This window comes from Triticum dicoccoides, chromosome 4B (genome assembly GCF_002162155.2).
Source record: "Triticum dicoccoides isolate Atlit2015 ecotype Zavitan chromosome 4B, WEW_v2.0, whole genome shotgun sequence".
NCBI classification, from domain to species: domain Eukaryota; kingdom Viridiplantae; phylum Streptophyta; class Magnoliopsida; order Poales; family Poaceae; genus Triticum; species Triticum dicoccoides.
In genome coordinates, this window is record NC_041387.1 from 631662527 (window position 1) to 631681204 (window position 18678).

Consider the following 18678-nt stretch of genomic DNA (forward strand, 5'->3'; position numbering starts at 1 on the left):
GAGCGGGCAGCTTGGCTTTTCGCCTGTCAATGCGGGCCCAGGAACGCTTTTCCTTGCGCCGGAGCCCCCGAGCGCCTCCCAGTGCGCCGGGTTCGGCCTGCGAGTGCCGGGCGCAAAAACGGGCCGAGTCGGCGGAATTCGGCGTCCTAGGGGCGCGACTGGACCGTTTTCAGCGCCGGCGCAAATAAATCGCCTGGGGAAGCCGTCCTGGGGCGCGGCTGGAGATGCTCTAACACAGCATAGTAGGCTCCTGTAGACTGTAGCGGAGCACGGTGCATTCGTTTTGGCAGCGTGGGCGCCGCAGAGAAAAACTCAGGGCACTCCCGAACTGAGCCATCGATGACTCTCACTCCACCCAACGGCGACACGCCACATAGAGGCAAAAGAAGACCAGGCAATGAAATATGTGCACATGACTATGTTTATTCACCCACGTGTGATAGCCCATACGTCGCACGCCTTCATTTCTTAGTAACCCTGCGAACAACATCATACATGATTGATTTTCTAACAATTGTGTGCACAACACTTAGACAATTCACTCCATCTCACAATGTGCGATGTTTCCACTCATCACAAGCGAGCCCTTCCGTGAACCGTGTCCGCGGTATCGCAACGGCTGGTCTTAGCCAAGCGTGTGCAATATGCGTCCTTGATCACATACGGTTCAAGGCGATGCACATGGGTTTCTTTTTGAACTTCATGATGATGTCATTATGCAAAAAAAAAATCTAGCTAACGTGTGTGATCGGAGGACTTACTACGTATCTACACTACAGTAGTGGATATCTAGGCCCGTCCCCGTGCACGATCGGCCTGACCACAACTGGACTGCGGGGGTGCAATTTTTCACCTATTCGGCCGTGCAAGGACGATGTCGAAACTTGACCTATTCGGCCGTGGGAGGATTTTTTTTTGAAACAAGTCAAAAGACTTGCCACTTTCATTAATTAAGGAGAAGGTTAAGACAAGAGCCGTAGAGCGGCAAAAAAGAAAGATTACTCTCGCGACATAAGCTCACTCAGGTGGTTGGCCCCCACCAACGCCCAAAGATGGGCCTCCTCTTTGATCTTGGCAACAATAATGGTGGTCGGTGAAGCCGTGTTGCGAAAGACTCTTGCGTTCCGCTCCTTCCAAATTTTCCACATGACAAGCATCAGAACAGAGGCAGTGGCTTTCTTGATGTGCCCTTCAGAGTTTATCGTCTTGAGCCACCAATCTTGAACCATGTCTTCATGGCGCCAAATCAGTGGCGAGTGGTCCTGCATGCCGAGCCAGGCGACCACCGCATGCCAGACACGGGTAGTGAACCTACACTGGAAGAGGAGATGGGAGGCGGACTCTTGGACTTGTTTGCATAAGGGACAAAGTCCACAGTTTGGCCATCCTTGCCGTTGTAATCGATCCGCCGTCCACACACGGTTTTGGATGATAAGCCAAGTGAAGACCTTGCATTTTGGGGGAGCCCAACTCTTCCAGGTTGTGGGAGCAGTTGGGCTGAGAACAAGGCCCTCGAATTGTGTCATGTACGCTGTAGCCGTCGAATATTCACCACTGGAAGTGAATTTCCAGGAAATGGTGTCCTTCCTATCCGGATTGAGAGCAACTTCAGTAACCAATTCCCATAAGACCGCAAACTCCTGGATATGTGCCAAAGTGAGCCCCTGTGAAATGTCAATTTGCCGGACCCAGAAATTGTTGTCAAGAGCCTTACAAACCAAACATGCCTTCTTTTTGGATATTTCGAAGATTTTAGGAGCGATATCTTTAGGTCGGAGGCCATTGAGCCAAGATGACTCCCAGAATTTTGCTTTTTTGCCATCACCAACGGTCACAATCGTGGATGCTGAAAAAAGATCTCTGTCAATATCAGTACAGGGCGTTTCCATCCCCATCCAAGTTTTTGGAGGGTCAGCCCATTCGAACCAAAGCCAGCGAAGACGAAGGGCGATCGCAAATTTCTCAAGATTGAGCACACCCAGGCCACCGAAGATCTTGGGCTTGCAAACATGCTCCCAATTAACCTTACACTTTCCACCAGACACATTGTCACAGCCAGCCCAAAGATAAGCACGTCGCAGGCTGTCAATCTTTTTCCACACCTCAGCAGGGAGCTCCATCGGCGTGAGATGGTAGATCGCAATGGCTGTGAGGACAGCTTTGACCAAAACAATGCGTCCAGGGGTCGCAACATGCATAGCCGACCAAGGCGGCAGCTTGCCCGCAATCTTGTCTTCAAGATACTGAAAGTGTATGCGCTTGAGTCTAGTGACCGACAGGGGAAGGCCAAGGTACCGCAAGGGCATGGGAGGATGACGTTGGAACTATTTTTTTAACACAGTACAGACGCAAACGCTTATATACACGCGCATACACTCATCCCTATGAACACACACACGCACACCCTATCCCTATGAGCACCTTCGAAAGACTGAGCCGGCATATCATCTTGAAATTTACGAAGCCCGTAGGCACCTCGTCGTTGATGGAAACGTGTCCTCTCACTGAATGCGCATCGCCGGAAATCCTGAAATAAATTCAGGAATAAATGCGAGCACCAGGATGAACCCTGATAGACTGAGATACCACAATCCCTCTAACCATTCAATCACGGGTTGGTTCGCGATGACGTTGGAACTTGGAACCTCTTCGGTCATGGAAATATCGACGGTGTGACAAACTGTGCATACAGGATGCCATTGTGTGCAGGCTTCACACACTGACGGAGTAGGTCGGTGCACGCTGATCACTCACTCGATATACAGGACCATTCATCGGCGAGAAGAAATATTGGTTACTACTACTAGTAAAAGTAGAGGCTGTACCCTAGTAATTTCGCAGAGAGAGAGAGAGAGAGAGAGAGGCTGAACTCTAGTACTACATCGATCCGATTTTGTTTCACTTGCACGGCTTTTTTCTTAGTAACACAACTTGCACGGCTTGTGCAAATCCAAAGTTGGAGACCAAGCAAAGGGTATCCGGCCGGCTTCCCGCGCGCGCCGTCCTCAGACATGCACATCGACCGCGCTATCACACAAAGTCCATGACTGTGCGATCTGCATCGATCCTAGCTAGTACTCCTACCAGGTGCTAGGCACGGACGGGCAATGGCGTGGAGCAACCGTCTCGCCACCTTTTTCCACGGTGACCCAGCGAGACTGCCCGGCCCGAGCATGACCTCCCCCGAGAAGTCTCTGAAAACATCGCGCTCGGTGTTGTGCACACGATTCCTCCCATCCCGTGAGGAAAGGACGAGGAAATACACTTCGGAACCTTATTGTACATACATCCTATATAAGGATTTTTTTTAATAACTAAACAAAAAGTCAAAATAGTTGAGAAGTTTTTTTATAATAAACTTGACTTTCTTTCACACTAATATATAAATTTTCACGAAAAAACCAACATTGATTTTAGTGCAAAAAACACAAAAATTTATCTACTATCATAGGTCACTATTCATACTATTTTAGCTAAAAATTTGTCTTTTTGAAAAGAAGTCAAAGGGAGATTTTCCTTTTTGTGGAATTTTTCTCACAAATACAATGAAAAGTCGAGTTTATTTTAAAAATGTTTTCAGATTTTTTTTTACTTTTTGTTGAATTACTAAAAAAAATACATATCGGGCGTAGATACACCCAGAAACCAAACGTCCGTGTCCAAAAGGACGCCATTTTCTTTGTCTTCTCCTTTCATCTCGGAAACGACCTCTGTGTTGTGGACGAAAGGTCGGCGTCTTCGGAACCGACTGCAGTGGAGCACCGTGCGTTTCTTTGGCTGCGTGCGTGAGTGCCGCACAAGAAAAACTCAAGGTATCCCTGAAATGAAACATGCACCGGTGACTAACAGTCCGTTGCCTAACCTCCCAAAAGTCTTAAAATTTACAGTTTTGCTAGAATTCATCTAGATAAGATATAATTTGGTTGCATTCACCTTTTATAGCCATTGGATGTGATGCTATAAGATGCGTGTATGCTTACGTGGATTCTATCTGTTCTTGTTTTCAAAGTGAATGAGACCAAATTATATCTCATCTAGATGAGTTCTAGGTACTCCCTAAAATTTACGCTATTCGTTGCAATCATGGTAAACTCTTACACACTTGTTTTGTCATTAATGTGTTTTTCTAGCCCCAAAAGCAAGTACTTCTCCGTAAAAGAAATATAAGAGGATTTAGATAACTAAAACTTTAGTGATCTAAACGTTCTTATATTTCTTTACATAGGGAGTAGTTCGTGCACACCCTTGGCACTTTTGTTTGTACATGGCATCAGTAATTATCTTTTTATGTGTATGTAGATCACTGCAAATTTCTTTCTTTGCAATCTGGCAAAATTACCTTCTATGGGCCATAGAAAATTTAGTTTATGGATTATGGCAAATTCATTTCTTTTTGCAACATGGCAAAATTACCTTTTATGGGACCGTGACAAATGCAAATTTGGATCATGGCAACTTTATTTGGGTCTGTCTAGGGTACATCTAGATGTGCCCTACTTATTGCAGCTAAGTGACTCAACCAAGTACAAAAAGAAAACAAAAAATACCTAAACAATTCTCTGCGTAAGATCAATGACATAGGACTTAAATGTGCAATACTTATGGCACCTCTAGATGTGCTTTAGCAAAACTAACTCTATTCAATGCAGCATGGCAAATACAGTTTATGGATCACGGCAAATTTTTGGAACGATGACAGCTTTATTTTTACCATGGCAAGTTTTATAAATAAAATACTGAATGCATACTCCGTAAATCAAATAGGAAGTCACCAACCCAAAGCTTTCTTATTCTTGTGAGATTAATTTATGATAATGCTCTTATAACCTTTGAATGTATACATTCTGAATAGTCAAAAAAAATGTATACATTCTTTGAGCACGCTTAAGGACAGTCGGGGAGAATTTTGTGCTTATAAATTGGATTTAGTCAAAGCGTATGATTGGGTGGATTAACACTTTCTGGAAAGAATGATGGGTGCTTTGGGCTTTGATACGGTTTGGATAAAATGGATTATGGTTTGTGTCACGTCTATCAATTTTTCTATGCGCTTTAATGGTCAACTTCTCGATTCGTTCTCCCCTTCTTGTGGTCTCAAGCAAGGTGACCCTTTATCTCCGTACCTATTCTTGCTGGTTGCGGAGGCTCTTTCTTTGTTGCTTCAGGATGCATGTACTAGTGGAGCTCCCCAAGATTTCAAGGTGAATAGGCAATTAGGCATGCTCCGGGTATCTCTCATCTTTTATCTGTCGATGACTGCTTTATGTTTTTCAAGCCATTGATCTAGCGTTGATGATTATAAATATTCTTTCAACTTACGAGAAGGAGACTGGACAGTTATTGAGCACAGATAAATGCTCTATTATGTTCGAGAAGAAGTGTAGCATGAAAAATCAAGTGCCTACCATGGTAATCTTGAATATTACTGCTGAAGGTTTTGAGGATAAATATCTTGGATTTCCGGTGCCTCAAGGTAGAATGAAGGCGGCTAAATTTCAATCTATTAAAGAAAAAGCTCTTAAAATTTAATCAGATTGGATTGAAAAATTAATATGCGTCTACTGGGGCGAAAGAAACTTTGATCAAATCGGTTCTTCAGGCTCTTCCAATTTATGCCATGGGTATCTTTAAGTTCTCGACATCGTTTTGTGAGGAGCTATCTCATATTATAAGGAATTTTTGGTTGGGCGACGAGGATGATAGGAGAAGAACTCATTTGTTGGCTTGGGACAACTTGACTAGGCCTAAAGGTGAGGGAGGTATGGGTTTCCGCAATCTTGGGTTATTTAACCAAGCTTTTCTGGCTAAGCAGTCGCCCCCATCTCCCACTCCGCCGCTGTCGCCCCACGGCTTCCCCTATCTCCCTCTCAGCCACCTCCACCACCCCCACGCTTCTCCCCATCGCCGTATCCTCTATCAGATCGCCAAGGTTAGGCGGCAGAGCTCCACGCCCGCGACGTGCTCGTGCTCGTCAAGGAAGGGGCTCCCGATCGAATCTGCACTCATGCGGCTTGTGTGCCATGGCCGCCATGGCATCCATGGCCGACAATAGGGGACCCTCGGCCTCGGCCATGGCCACCTGCTCTGGACATGGGGTCGCCACATCCGACGCTGCCAGCGCCTCGTGAACCGCCATCAGGAGCTCCAGGTCCGCCGCTATCGAACTCTATGGCCATGGTCACCACGTCCATATTCGATCATCTGATCTGATCTGATCCCAAGTTCCCAAGTCATGATGGAACGTACACGTACGTGGATCCAAGTCCGAGTTGGGAGCGACATTGATCCGATGAACGTGCAAGGAATTTCTGAATCCATGACTTCTATTTGAGCATATATGTTCGTTGGTTATTCAATTCAATTGTTCGTACAACAGCAAAAAAAATTAGCACGAATTCCAGTAGTTGTGTTTGCTTCTTTTGAAGGTGGATCTTCGTTTCTTTCTAATAGTTTTGTTGCGCGAATTTCCAATTATCTGAGTATATGTCCTATAGTTTCCTTTAAAGAAGAAGAAGAACATGAGGTTGGTATTGCATCTGTCCTAGCATGAGGAACTTTGCTACAATCTAAAGGAACGTAAAGAAGACGAAGGACAATATAGTGACACTGTGTTGGTGGAGAGAAAGATTTGGGATATTATTTGGAAGGCCAATGTTCCTCAGAAGATCCGGATTTTTGTGCGGCGTGCCGCTACAAATAGTTTGGTTGTCCAGGTAAACAGAGTCTTGCACCACCAAGCCACTCTTAGTGCATGCTCTATTTGTGGAGTGAACATGAAAGTACGTTTCATGCTCTATTTGTTTCATGCTCTATTTATAGCGTTGGTATGGTCATGAGGGACATATGGGATGTACCTGGGGAGGAGGTTTTCAAGCATTCGGAGTCTGATCGGTTTCTTATTCATTTGGACCAATTGAGTGCTATTCCGTGTGACCAAATTATATTCATTTTTTTGGAGAGCCTGACATTTGATAAATGACTTGATATTTGGTACGGGGAAGGAACTTGTCTCTGCCTCTGCTAATTTTGTAGAAAATTATTGGTCGTCATTTGTCGCAATTCACTCATGTCCAGAGGTGGACTCGAAAAATGAAGGTAAAGGTCCGTTGTCTGGATTAAAACTTGCTCCTAATCCTTTGGAAACTCAGCTGTTATGGCAACCCCCTCCTTCGGATTATATTAAGATTAATGCCGATGCAAGCTTTGTGGAGAGCATTAGCGCTTCAAGTACGGGCGTGGCAAGGGACTCTTCGGGGAAGGTCCTCGTCTCTTCCTGGGATTACAATGGGCTTTGTAAACGCATGGAGGAGGCGGAACTCTGAGCATGCCTTGTTGGTCTATATATAGGTATCACTTTTCACAATTCTATAATTTTAAAGACTGACTGTGCTTTTGTGGTTGCGTCCCTTGCAAATGAAATAGTTGACAGGTCTTTACTGGCTGATTTGAAAAAGGAAACGGGGAGTTTATCAAAGCTTATAAATAATTTTAAATATTCCAAGTTTGATCGTTCGGCTAATGTTGTGGCCCATACGATTGCAAAGTTTAGCTTCGATAATAGATCGGATAGTATCCCTGTTAACGATGTTCCACCCTGCATGGTGAATTTTGTAATGAACGATTGTAATAACTTTCTTAATTAATTAATATATGAGGTGGCTTTAAAAAAACAGGAAGTCCCGATCTTGGGAACGCTCGGCCTCCAGGAGGCTGTGACAATTGCTTGTTGGTATGTCTGGTGGCAGCATGGGCAGATTGTAAAGGGTGAACCTGTAGCTAATCCACCACATGCTGCTTTTGCTATTCATGCTCTGGCGATAAATTTTGGAGCGGCAACCCCGGCTAGTAAACCTCACGAAATTACATGGACTAAACCCAGAAGTGGCTGTTATAAACTGAACACTGATGCAATGCAACCAATAATCTGGGTTTCTGTCCGTCCGTTTGATGAGCCGTACGTGTCCGTGCATCCCGATCGCGGCACGGGACGGAGCAGACACTTGCATCCAACCGCCGCGATGCCGGTCCACTTCCTTCCTCCCCACTCGTCAGTGAGCCGCACAAGGCAAGGCAAGGCAAGGCAAGGGCGAAGGCGAAATCGACTTTCCTCCGTCTGTCTCGCCCCGCCCGCGTATAAGTAGCCGCACACGGCGTGGCCGGGGCCTAAGATACCACACCGCGTCGCCGCCGCCTTGGGGAACCACAACCACACTACACCGTTTCGAAAAAAACAACCACACTACACCAGCTCTTTCTACCGCCCCGCCGCGCGGGGGAGGCCCCGCCATTCGTCGCCGACCGGAGCTAGCCGCGCGCCGCTTCCTCCCTTCCTCCCAGCCCCGCCGCCGCCGCCGCGCGTTCGGATCACCGGTACGTGCGCACGACTCTCCCGTCCGTCCGCATGTCGGTTTGGTTTCTAGTAGCTAGTAGGCCCGTGAGCGGGCGAGATCGGCGGTGCTCCTTCGTCCGCGCGCCGTCTGGTCGGCATCAGATGCTTCCCGGCCGGCCGGCCGCCTGGATGGATGGATGCAGTAGCCAGTCCGTCATGTGACGAGCTGGCTTTTCCGGCGGCTCCCGTTCCATTTCACAGCTTTGCCACTTTGTACGTACTACAAGAAAAGCAGTCGATCACGTGCCTGCTTAATTGTGCGATTGATTTTCCACGTCTACGACTGGATTGATTTCCTTTCGTTATAGCAAAATTCTTGTATATAGTTAATAAGAGTTGACGTCTTTTGTAACAAGTTGAGGTGATGAGTGCTTCGTCGTCAAGTCGTGTGTGTAAGAGGAGTACTATAGTTCACCCCGTGCGTCGTTTCTATCGGTAGCTAGTACTACTGCTACTACCAACTTCTTTCTGGTCAAAGTAAAAGCAGACAGACAGTTTTTTCTCTTCATGTTCAAGCCATCCGATCCGAGGAAAATACCTTCATACATCGCATCTGCTTGTCAATGAACCTGATGAATACAGGTTTCTGGGGAAAAAAATTAGTAATTCAGGAGAAATTCAAAAATCTTTGAAACTTTTTTCGAACAAACTTCCTACTGGCGTACTTGTACAAAAGTTTCGACAACGAAAAACTCCCAGCCATTAGTATAACTATAATATAGTGTTGATTTTGTTTTTTTTTTCGCCAACAATACCATGAAAATCATTTCTTTGCAAATCATTTTTACGCAAGTGTAACGCTTAAGCAAGTTTGTTGTCAAAATTCATGATTTTCGACTATTTTTCTGGTTACTTTTTATTTAAGAAACGGGTGCACCTACTACCGGGTTCTATTTGTTCCCCTCCTTTGATTCGATGCCTATTTTCTACTCCCTCCGTTTCTAAATATAAGTCTTTGGAGAGATTCTACTATGAACCACATACGGATGTATGTAGATGCATTTTAGAGTATACATTCACTCATTTTGCTCCGTATGTAGTCTATAGTGAAATCTTTACAAAGACTTATATTTAGAAACAGAGGGAGTATATAATAGTTGAGGTTGTTTCTCTCATCAGCTCATGGATCTACTGCGGAGCCCCTTCAAGGGAGTGGTCGCAGATGTCCAAGGGAGAGCGCCTTGGTACAAGGACGACTGGCTTGCAGGCCTTCGAGCTGGCTTCGGGTCAGTTTTCTTCTTGTATTTTGTATATAATTTAAACAACCCCAACAAGATCATTTTTTACATGTTTACTGAGGGATTTGCTTATGTTTCCTCCCTTCCAATGTTTGCCAGGATATTGGCACCGACCATGTACATATTCTTCGCCTCCGCGCTCCCTGTCATCGCCTTCGGAGAGCAGCTCAGCAACGAAACAAGTAAGACAAATTTTAACATGGTCTTAGCCGTCTATATTTTTTGATCATGCATTTTTTTACAATCAGATTTTAGTTTATTCAAAACAAAATGTTCAGAATCCATTCACAACAGTTTTCCCCATATAAAATTAAATTTGGTTTATTTTGTTTGGATTGTTTTAAGGCACACACAATTTGTTATTTAGTTTGTTTTTCTAATACGGTATACGGGTGTGGCTATATCTCGACTTAACCCAAGTCTCGGTAAAAAGAGAAATTACACAGCTTGTAAAAAGGAAGAAAGAAGAAATTAAAAGAAAATTTTGCACAGATCTTCACGTAAGATCTCACGAATATAGCATTGAATGAGACTTCGTTAAGTCTCAGTCGACTGAGATTGTGCAATCCCGTACAGTATAATCTTTTCAAATATGCCATAAATTTGTACTACGTGTACGGAAGTTAAAAGATTCTTACAATGTTTCACCTCCAAATACATGGAGTTCATTACTTTAATGGGAGTGCCTGGAACTCATTCGAATGAAACATAAATTGGTCTCATTCACATGACATATGCATGACATCGCGTTTTCTTGTTTCAGCCCGTTTTCCTGGCAAGCCTACACCATCGCTATTCTTGGTAAAAAAAAAACACAAGAACGGGCCTCTTTGGTTCTCACTATTTGGGTTGTCAGCTTTCAGTTGTTTTTTTGTCATTGTTTGTTTTTTGGTTTGTCAGTTTTGGGCTTTTTTGAGCCCCGCACATCTCTCTAGAGCACTGTTAAAAAATCATAGCTAGACGTACATCTCTCTAAAACTGGCACAACATGGGTGCTGACAAACACTACATCAGGGGGGTTTCATTCTTTCATGACTAAAAGATAAGGTTGTTGCCTATGTGACAACCGTGACAAAAAATGGCTGATGAGTCAAACTCTCTGAAAAATGAAGGCATCCTCTCTTAACATTGACTCATGAGTCAAACTCTCCGAACATTGACTGACGAGTCAAGGGGACAATCTGAGCGATTACTGAACATGATGAGTCAAACTCTCTGAACTTGAAGTATGTCTCTCTGAACACTGTGTTTAGTCTAAAAACACATAGATAAAGCATTTTGGGGGTCTGTCCTTGTAAAAAATGTGAAACTAAAAATTGGATTAAAAAAAGGTCACTAAAAAACACTAGTGCGCCTACAACAAAATCAACAAAAAAAGAGATGAAAAAAGGAGAAAAAACATATTTATGTGTTCACTAAGGAGTAACAACTAGGGGCTCTCAAGTTATTAGTTGGCGCTTGGTTGCAAAATTTTAGCTTCAAAAAGATACGGAAAAAAGTGTTTGTGAAATATAAATTATCGAATCAAAAAAAGGTTGGACTTGCAAAAAAAGAGTCACGAACACAAAGAATCATAGTTGCAAGTCAAAAAAGAAAAATGGTTGACTCTGTAAAATCACAAAACACAATGCAAATAATGACACTTTACTTGCAAGTGGCAACAAAAAAAAGTGACCCCACAGTTTCTAATCGACCCTCGACTGGCAAGTGGCATGAAACAAGAAAACCCAGTTGCAAAGTTGACCATTGACTTGAACTGGAATCAACAAAAAAAACATGGCAAGCCGAGTGTCCACGTGCAAGTGGGTATCAAAATAAAATAAAAAACCAGTTGCAAGTCGAGTGTCCAATTGCAAGTGGCATGAAAAAACAAATGAACCAGTTGCAGGGGGAATGTCGACTTTCAAGTGGCATCAAACCAAAAAGACCTAGTTGCAAGTCAATGGTATATTTACAAGTGGCATGCGGGCCCCCACAGTTGCGAGTCAATGCTGGACTCGCAACTAGGGCAATTACAAAAGTACAGACAAAAAACAGATCAGTTGCGAGTCAATGGTGGACTTGCAATTAGGGCAATTACAAAAGTACAGACAAAAAACAGACCAGTTGCGGGTCGATGGTGGACTTGCCACTAGAGCAATTACAAACTACAAAAAATGAGTTTGCAAGTCGATAGTCGAGTTGCAAGTGGCATGCGGGCATCCACATTTGTGAGTCGATGGTAGACTTGCAACTAGGGCAAAAACAAACTACAAAACAAGCTAAGTTGCAAGTCGATGGTCGAGTTGCAAGTGGCATTGAGTAAACAACACTAGTTGCGAGTCGATGGTCTACTTGCAAGTGGCATGCAGAACCCACAGTAGCGAGTCGATGTTGGACTTGCAACTAGGGAAATTAATTACAAAACTACAAAAAAAACAGACCAATTGCGAGTCGAGTGTCTATTTGCAAGTGGGATGCAGGCCCCAAAGTTGCGAGTCGATGGTGGACTTGCCCCTAGGGCAATTGCAAAAACTACATACAAAAAAATAGACCAGTTGCGAGTCAAGGGTCTATCTGCAAGTGGCATACGGGCCAGTTGCGAGTCGATGGTTGACTTGCAACTAGGGCAATTGTAAAAACTACATACAAAAAACAAACCAGTTGCGAGTCGAGGGTCTATTTGCAAGTGGTATGCGGGCCCCCGCAGTTGTGAGTCGATGGTTGACTTGCAACCAGGGCAATTGCAAAACAACAACAAAAAGACAAGTTGCAAGTCGATGATCGAGTTGCAAGTGGCGTCAAGTAAACATCCCTAGTTGCGAGTCGATTTTATACTTGCAAGTGGCATGCGGGCACCCACAGTTGCGAGTCAATGGTGGACTTGCAACTAGGGCAATTACAAAACTACAAAACAAAAACAGACCAGTTGCAAGTGGAGGGTCCATTTGCAAGTGGCATGCGGGCCCCCACAGTTGCGAGTCGATGGTGGACTTGCAACTAGGGCAATTGCAAACAACAACAAAAAAGCCGAGTTGCAAGTTGATGGTCGAGTTGCAAGTGACATCGAGTAAACAACCGTAGTTCTGAGTCGATGTCTACTTGCAAGTGGCATGCGGGCACTAACAGTTGCGAGTCGATGGTCGACTTGCAACCAGGGCAATTACAAAACTACAAAAAACAACAGACCAGTTGCGATTCGAGGGTCTATTTGTAATTGTCATGCGGGTCCGTCACAGTTGTGAGTCAATGATGGACTTGCAACTAGGGCAATTGCAAATACTACATAAAAACAGACCAGTTGCAAGTCCATGGTCAAGTTGCAAGTGGCATCGATTAAAACAATCATAGTTGCGAGTCGATGGTCTACTTGCAACTGGCATGCGATCACCCACATTTGTGATTCAATGGTGGACTTGCAAGTAGGACAATTACAAAAGTAAAAAAAAGACGAGTTTCGAGTCGATGGTCTATTTGCAAGTAGACCATTTGCTAGTAGACAGTCAAGCTGCAAGTGGCATCGAGTAAACACCACCAACAACCAACATAACAACTATAACAACAACAACCAACAACAAGAACAAAAACAACAACATACAACAACACAAAAGACCAGTTGCGAGTCGATGGTCTAGTTGCAAGTGGCATGCGGGCCCTCGAAGTTGTGAGACGATTGTGGACATCTACTGGGGCAATTACAAAGCAGCACACAAAAATTGGCTAGTTGCAAGTCCAGGGTTGAGTTGCAACTGACATTGAGTAACTACCCAAAGTTGCAAGTCGATGATCCACTTGCAAGTGACATGCGGGCCCCACAGTTGCTTGTATTCCATCGAGGTCGACAACTGTCACACCCTAGCTAGTCATGCATTAGAGTGTTGCATCATGTTTACCTTTTCATCAGAAACTTGAAATGGGGATCTGTGAAACCCTCAGAACCATTTTGAAAATGACCCAAATAAAAATTTCTCCAAAAGGATCCAAGAAAATGCTCATGTTGCTCTCTGAAAATATTGGACAGAGATAAAAATCAAACCAATATTTTTAGTGGCTCATGGACATTTATTTTGGGCATTTGGAATTAATGCATAAATATTTGCATTGGAAATATATTAATTATATATATTAATATATGCCCAAATATTATGCCAATTATAAAAGAGCTCTGGAATAATATAAATAGCTCCTGCAAAAATTGGCATAAGTTAAATAAATGATTTAATATATTATTTAAATCAAAACAAATGTCAGAAATTAAAAAACAGAAAAATATATAACAGGAGGAGCTTACCTGGGCTCCTCCACTGTGCGGCCCAGCCAGCAGCCGGCCCAGCCCACCTCCCTCCTCTGTCGTCTTCGTCCCGACAGAGGGAGGGGAGTGTGGCCGGCGCGCGCGCGCGCCACCGCGCCACGCCACCTGCTCGCCTGCTTGCCTGGCCTCCCCTCCTCGCTCGACGCCCTGGACGACGCCACGCCCTCCCCCCTGCTCTCTCTCACTCTTCCCCCGGCTCTCCTCTCCTCTCCCTCGCTCTCTCTCTCACACGGCCGAGCACCACACTCGCCGCCGTTCGCCATAGCCACCGTCTCCGACCACCCCTCGCTCCCCCGACTAGCTCAGGAGCTCCGCCTCGACTCCCTCTTCCTCCCCACCGCTCCACAGCTCCCCGGAAGCCCTGCATCGCCGCCACGTCGCCGTTCCCCTCTTCGGGCTCCGACCACCGTCGCCGTCGATTCGCCGTCTCCAGCGTGTCCCCGAGCCCACTTCGACGCCCACTGCAACCGCGGTGAGCTACGCCACCGTTTCCCCCTCTCCTTCCCCTCGTTCCCTCACCGTAGCCACCTCCCCACCACGGCCGAACCTCCGCCGTCGCCGAGCTCGCCGTCGACGCAGCTCCGGTGACCATTTGGTCACCCCGACGAGCCCAACGAGTTCGCAAGACCCCGTAGAGCATCCCTAGCGCCTCGCTTTGCTCGACTTCGAGCTCCAGCACCGTTCCCGTGCACGACCAAACCCCGGCGGCCGCAGCCGAGCTCGCCGCCGTCGACTCCGGCCACCCCGACCCCAACGGGCCCCGCCAAGAGCTGCGGGTTGGCCTCAGCTCCACTCCGGTGGTCTCCGCGGCCCCTCTGGTGGCCGAAATGACCAAAACCACTTCCGCCGCCGCGTCGGGCTCGCCGGCGACTAAACGCCGGCAGCCGACATCCACTTTGACCACGGGTGGGCCCTGGTTGACTCCCCTGAGTCAATGACAGGTGGGGCCCAGCCCTGTTAATTAAACAGGATTAGTTTTAATTAAGTTTTAATTAAAATAATCACCCTGACATGCGGGACCCACTGTCAGGTTTGACCTGGACCAGTTCCGTTGACCTGCTGACGTCACACTGACGTCAGGCTGACGCAGTAATTGATTTTCTGGATTTAAATTAAATCAGGAAATTCCAAAATATTATTTAAACTTCAAAAATTCATAACTTTTATTCTGTAACTCCAAATTGGACAAATTATATATGAAAAATGATCAGAAAAATCCAATCTATCCATCTGTACTATTTTCATGCATGATCAAACAAGTTAAATTGATGTTTTAAGCAGAACAAGAAAAGGCACTTAAAAAGGCCATATTTGAATTTGGAATTTGAATCTTTGATTCAAATTTGTTCAAACCCTTCTAGCTTTAGTTGCATTAGCCCAATACACTCATATTGCCATGTTTCATGCATGCATCATATTGTTGCACATTGTTTGGTGATGCTTGTGTATCGATGCCCTTTGCGACAGGTTCTGTCCCCGAGGAGTACCGTGATTACCCTAACGAAGAACCGTATCCGTGCATCGAACCATCAGGCAAGCAACCAACCATTTGATCATATCGATACAATCCCATGTTCTCGCTCCTGCTCTCTTTTACTGCATTAAGATAACGCGATTCAAACTGCTGTGTGCTACGGTAGTTGAACCCATTTCCTCTGCATGACCTGTCATTGCCACAGTAACTAGATGAAACCCACTAGCATGTGTAGGAGTTGATTGAGCCATATGTATGTGTTGTTCCTACCTTGCTATGCCTGCTATGCTTAGAGTCGTGTCAGGTCTGGTTCATCTGGGTGATGGGCTAGAGTGAAATGATTATGTCGGTAATGAGAGTGTTGTGGTAAACACGATTTGGTAAAGGTATCGATGAGAGGCCATGTAGGAGTACATGGTGGGTTGTTTCATTGAAGCCGACCTTAAGCACTGAGATCTGTATGTGTGATTTAAGAATCAGCTACTACCATGCATTGGGCCCGAAACCAATGGACCCTCTCGACTTCTTATTCACCCTAGTTCTCCGTCCAGGAGTTGCAAGTAGTTTCTGGTGTTTGTAGCCTACTGGAGGCCGTGGACAGCGCTGACCGTAGGGGTGGGCTGTGATGCGGTAGGTACGTGGCACGGTGTACCGAATACCCGTTAGGTATCCCGGGAACCCTGTTCACATCGTTCGGGGCCGTATGGGAAACCTCGGCCGGACTCCCTGCGGATGGAACCTGAATAGGCGATAAACCTGGACTGGAGGCTTAGGTGATTAGGTAGGTCGTGGCCGACACCCACGTTGGGCTTCCGCTTGAAGGTTGCCGAGTACATGTCGTGTAAACGACGGTAAGTGGTGAGAGCGTGTATGAAGAAGTACACCCCTGCAGGGTTAACATGATCTATTCGAATAGCCGCGTCCGCGGTAAAGGACTACTTGGTTGCCTATACAGTTCATAGACAAGTAAATGGAAACTGTTAAAAGCCTCAAGATAAGTGTGAGTGCCGAGGATGGCCCTTCCGTAGGAAGACGGAGGTGGATCCTCGGTAGTGTATTGAAGTGGTGAGTAGTGGACTCGTGTGCGCAAAACCATTTCAAGTTGGAGTATCGTAGGATAGCCTAGCCAAGAGTCAAAGCTGGCTTGCTGCAATAACTCCACCAACCCTTCTTGATACTATGCATGTATGTAGGATCTGATGTAAGTCTTGCTGAGTACCTTTGTACTCATGTTGCTATAATCTACATTTTTACAGAAGACGCTGCAACCCCTTCTGATGGGTTCTATGTAGACGTTGACATCAACGAGTAGGCTAAAGACCCAGGTGGTGACCCTGAGCTTGTGATGGACCACGTAGTATAGCTAGGCTTTCCAAGCCTCTTTTATTTTACTAGTTGTCTGTACTCAGACAAGTTACTTCCGCTGCTGGTTTGTATGACTGTATGACTTGTATGTGGGGTCGTGAGACCCGTACCTTTGTGTATGCTATGTAATGGCTCTCTGAGCCTTAAATAAAGTACTTGTGTCGTAGAGTCATGTTGTGATGCTTCGTTGTATTTGCACATATCGAGCATATTGTGTGTATGATTGAAATGCTTGGTATGTGTGGGATCTGACTATCTAGTTGTTTATCTTTAGTAGCCTCTCTTACCGGGAAATGTCTCCTAGTGTTACCGCTGAGCCATGGTAGCTTGCTACTGCTCTGGAACACTTAGGCTGGCCGGCATGTGTCCTTCTTCGTTCCTGTGTCTGTCCCTTCGGGGAAATGTCACGCTTGAGTACCGGAGTCCTGTTAGCCCGCTACAGCCCGGTTTACCGGAGTCCTGCTAGCCCAGTGCTACAGCCCGGACCCACTTGCTGATGACCGACACGTTCGAAGCTGGGTCATGGATGCCTGTCCCTGTAAGTCTGTGCCACTTTGGGTTTACGACTGGTCATGTCAGCCCGGGCTCTTTATCATATGGATGCTAGCGACACTATCATATACGTGAGCCAAAAGGCGCAAACGGTCCCGGGAAAAGGTAAGACGACACCCGTGGGGATACCGTGCGTGAGGCCGCAAAGTGATATGAGGTGTTACCAGCTAGATCGATGTGACATCGAGTCGGGGTCCTGACAGCGTTGGCATCAGAGCTGGACTGCCTGTAGGTTCTCCAAGCCAAACTGGTCGATGTTGAGTCTAGAAATTCTTTAGTTATATGTAGGGGAATTGTTTGTGGGATGGAACGTAAGGCTCTTTTTACTCCTTTATCTTATGACATTCTGATCTGAGTCAGTCCATTCTTCCACCGGGGGTTAAGGAATTAGGATCTGTTCTCTCTATCAGGATCACGAGTTACTAATCAGTAGTACCTTATAAGTTTGATGGTTACCAGCCTAGTTCAGTTCTACTACCACATTATGTTGCCAGAATGGTTTCAGAACTATGATATGGTGATGTTGAGTGTGTACGAAATCCTTTGTCAAATGTCTCAAAATCCTTCTTGAGCATTTACAGCTGTCATGCTGCCGAAATTTTGCTAGAAATTCTAATGCCTTTGCATTATGATTGTGCTTTCAGATGGCCACTCGCGACCTTAATCAAGTGGTTCGCCTGACTTGATGCCTAGATGTACCCGGCCATACTGCTAAGTTGGTCAGGGTAATGACTGAGGCTGGATACCGCTGGTATCCTGAGTACACGGTCGAAGAGCAATTCCGAGACTTTAATCAAAGCCAGTATCTCTGCACTGTCAGGATATTTCCATCTTATCCTGGATCCACCGAGCCTCTTCACTGCTCCTATGGACTCGGGGTTACTATTGAGATGGCTGTGCAGGACGCCGCCTACTCTATGATGACCATTATGCGAGTCAGATCTGGTATATTTTGGGACTCTGATTTTCGGTATATGCCAGGATCACTTCCGGGAGCACAAGGGTATCTCCAGGCTATCTATGCTGACCCCACTCAGGAGGATTCACGGACTCGCACCACTGCTGAGATGCTCGAGGATAAGGACCGTGAAAATCGGGCCTTAAGGTTAGAGCTCTTCAACACCCGTGCTGATCACTGGGCTACTTTGACTCGGTTCGCACCGGCGGTGCAAGCTGGATGTTCAGATATGCGCGATCTCTATCCTGTGAGATCTGCTCTGCCAGACGTGATGGTTTGGCGTGATGTAGGAGGCATCACCCCACCTCGCGGTCCCCGCAGGCCACCGTTTGTCGGTCCACGACCTCATCCTAGCCCCTATGGTCCACAAGCTCCGCGAGACCGTCTGTTTCCGGATGATCATGTTGAACT

At 45.9% G+C, this 18678-nt stretch overlaps 1 protein-coding gene across 1 annotated transcript in view; it reads left to right on the forward strand.

The window, feature by feature from the left end:
• The first annotated feature begins 8168 nt into the window (after positions 1-8168).
• The window catches only part of LOC119291904 (boron transporter 4-like), a 29847-nt gene continuing 19337 nt past the window's right edge, over positions 8169-18678 (forward strand). The window contains exons 1-3 of the mRNA XM_037570710.1: positions 8169-8370; positions 9509-9615; positions 9727-9809. Of these exons, the coding sequence (XP_037426607.1) occupies positions 9512-9615; positions 9727-9809 (187 nt within the window). The 5' untranslated portion in view covers positions 8169-8370; positions 9509-9511. The remainder of the gene's footprint in view (positions 8371-9508; positions 9616-9726; positions 9810-18678) is intronic.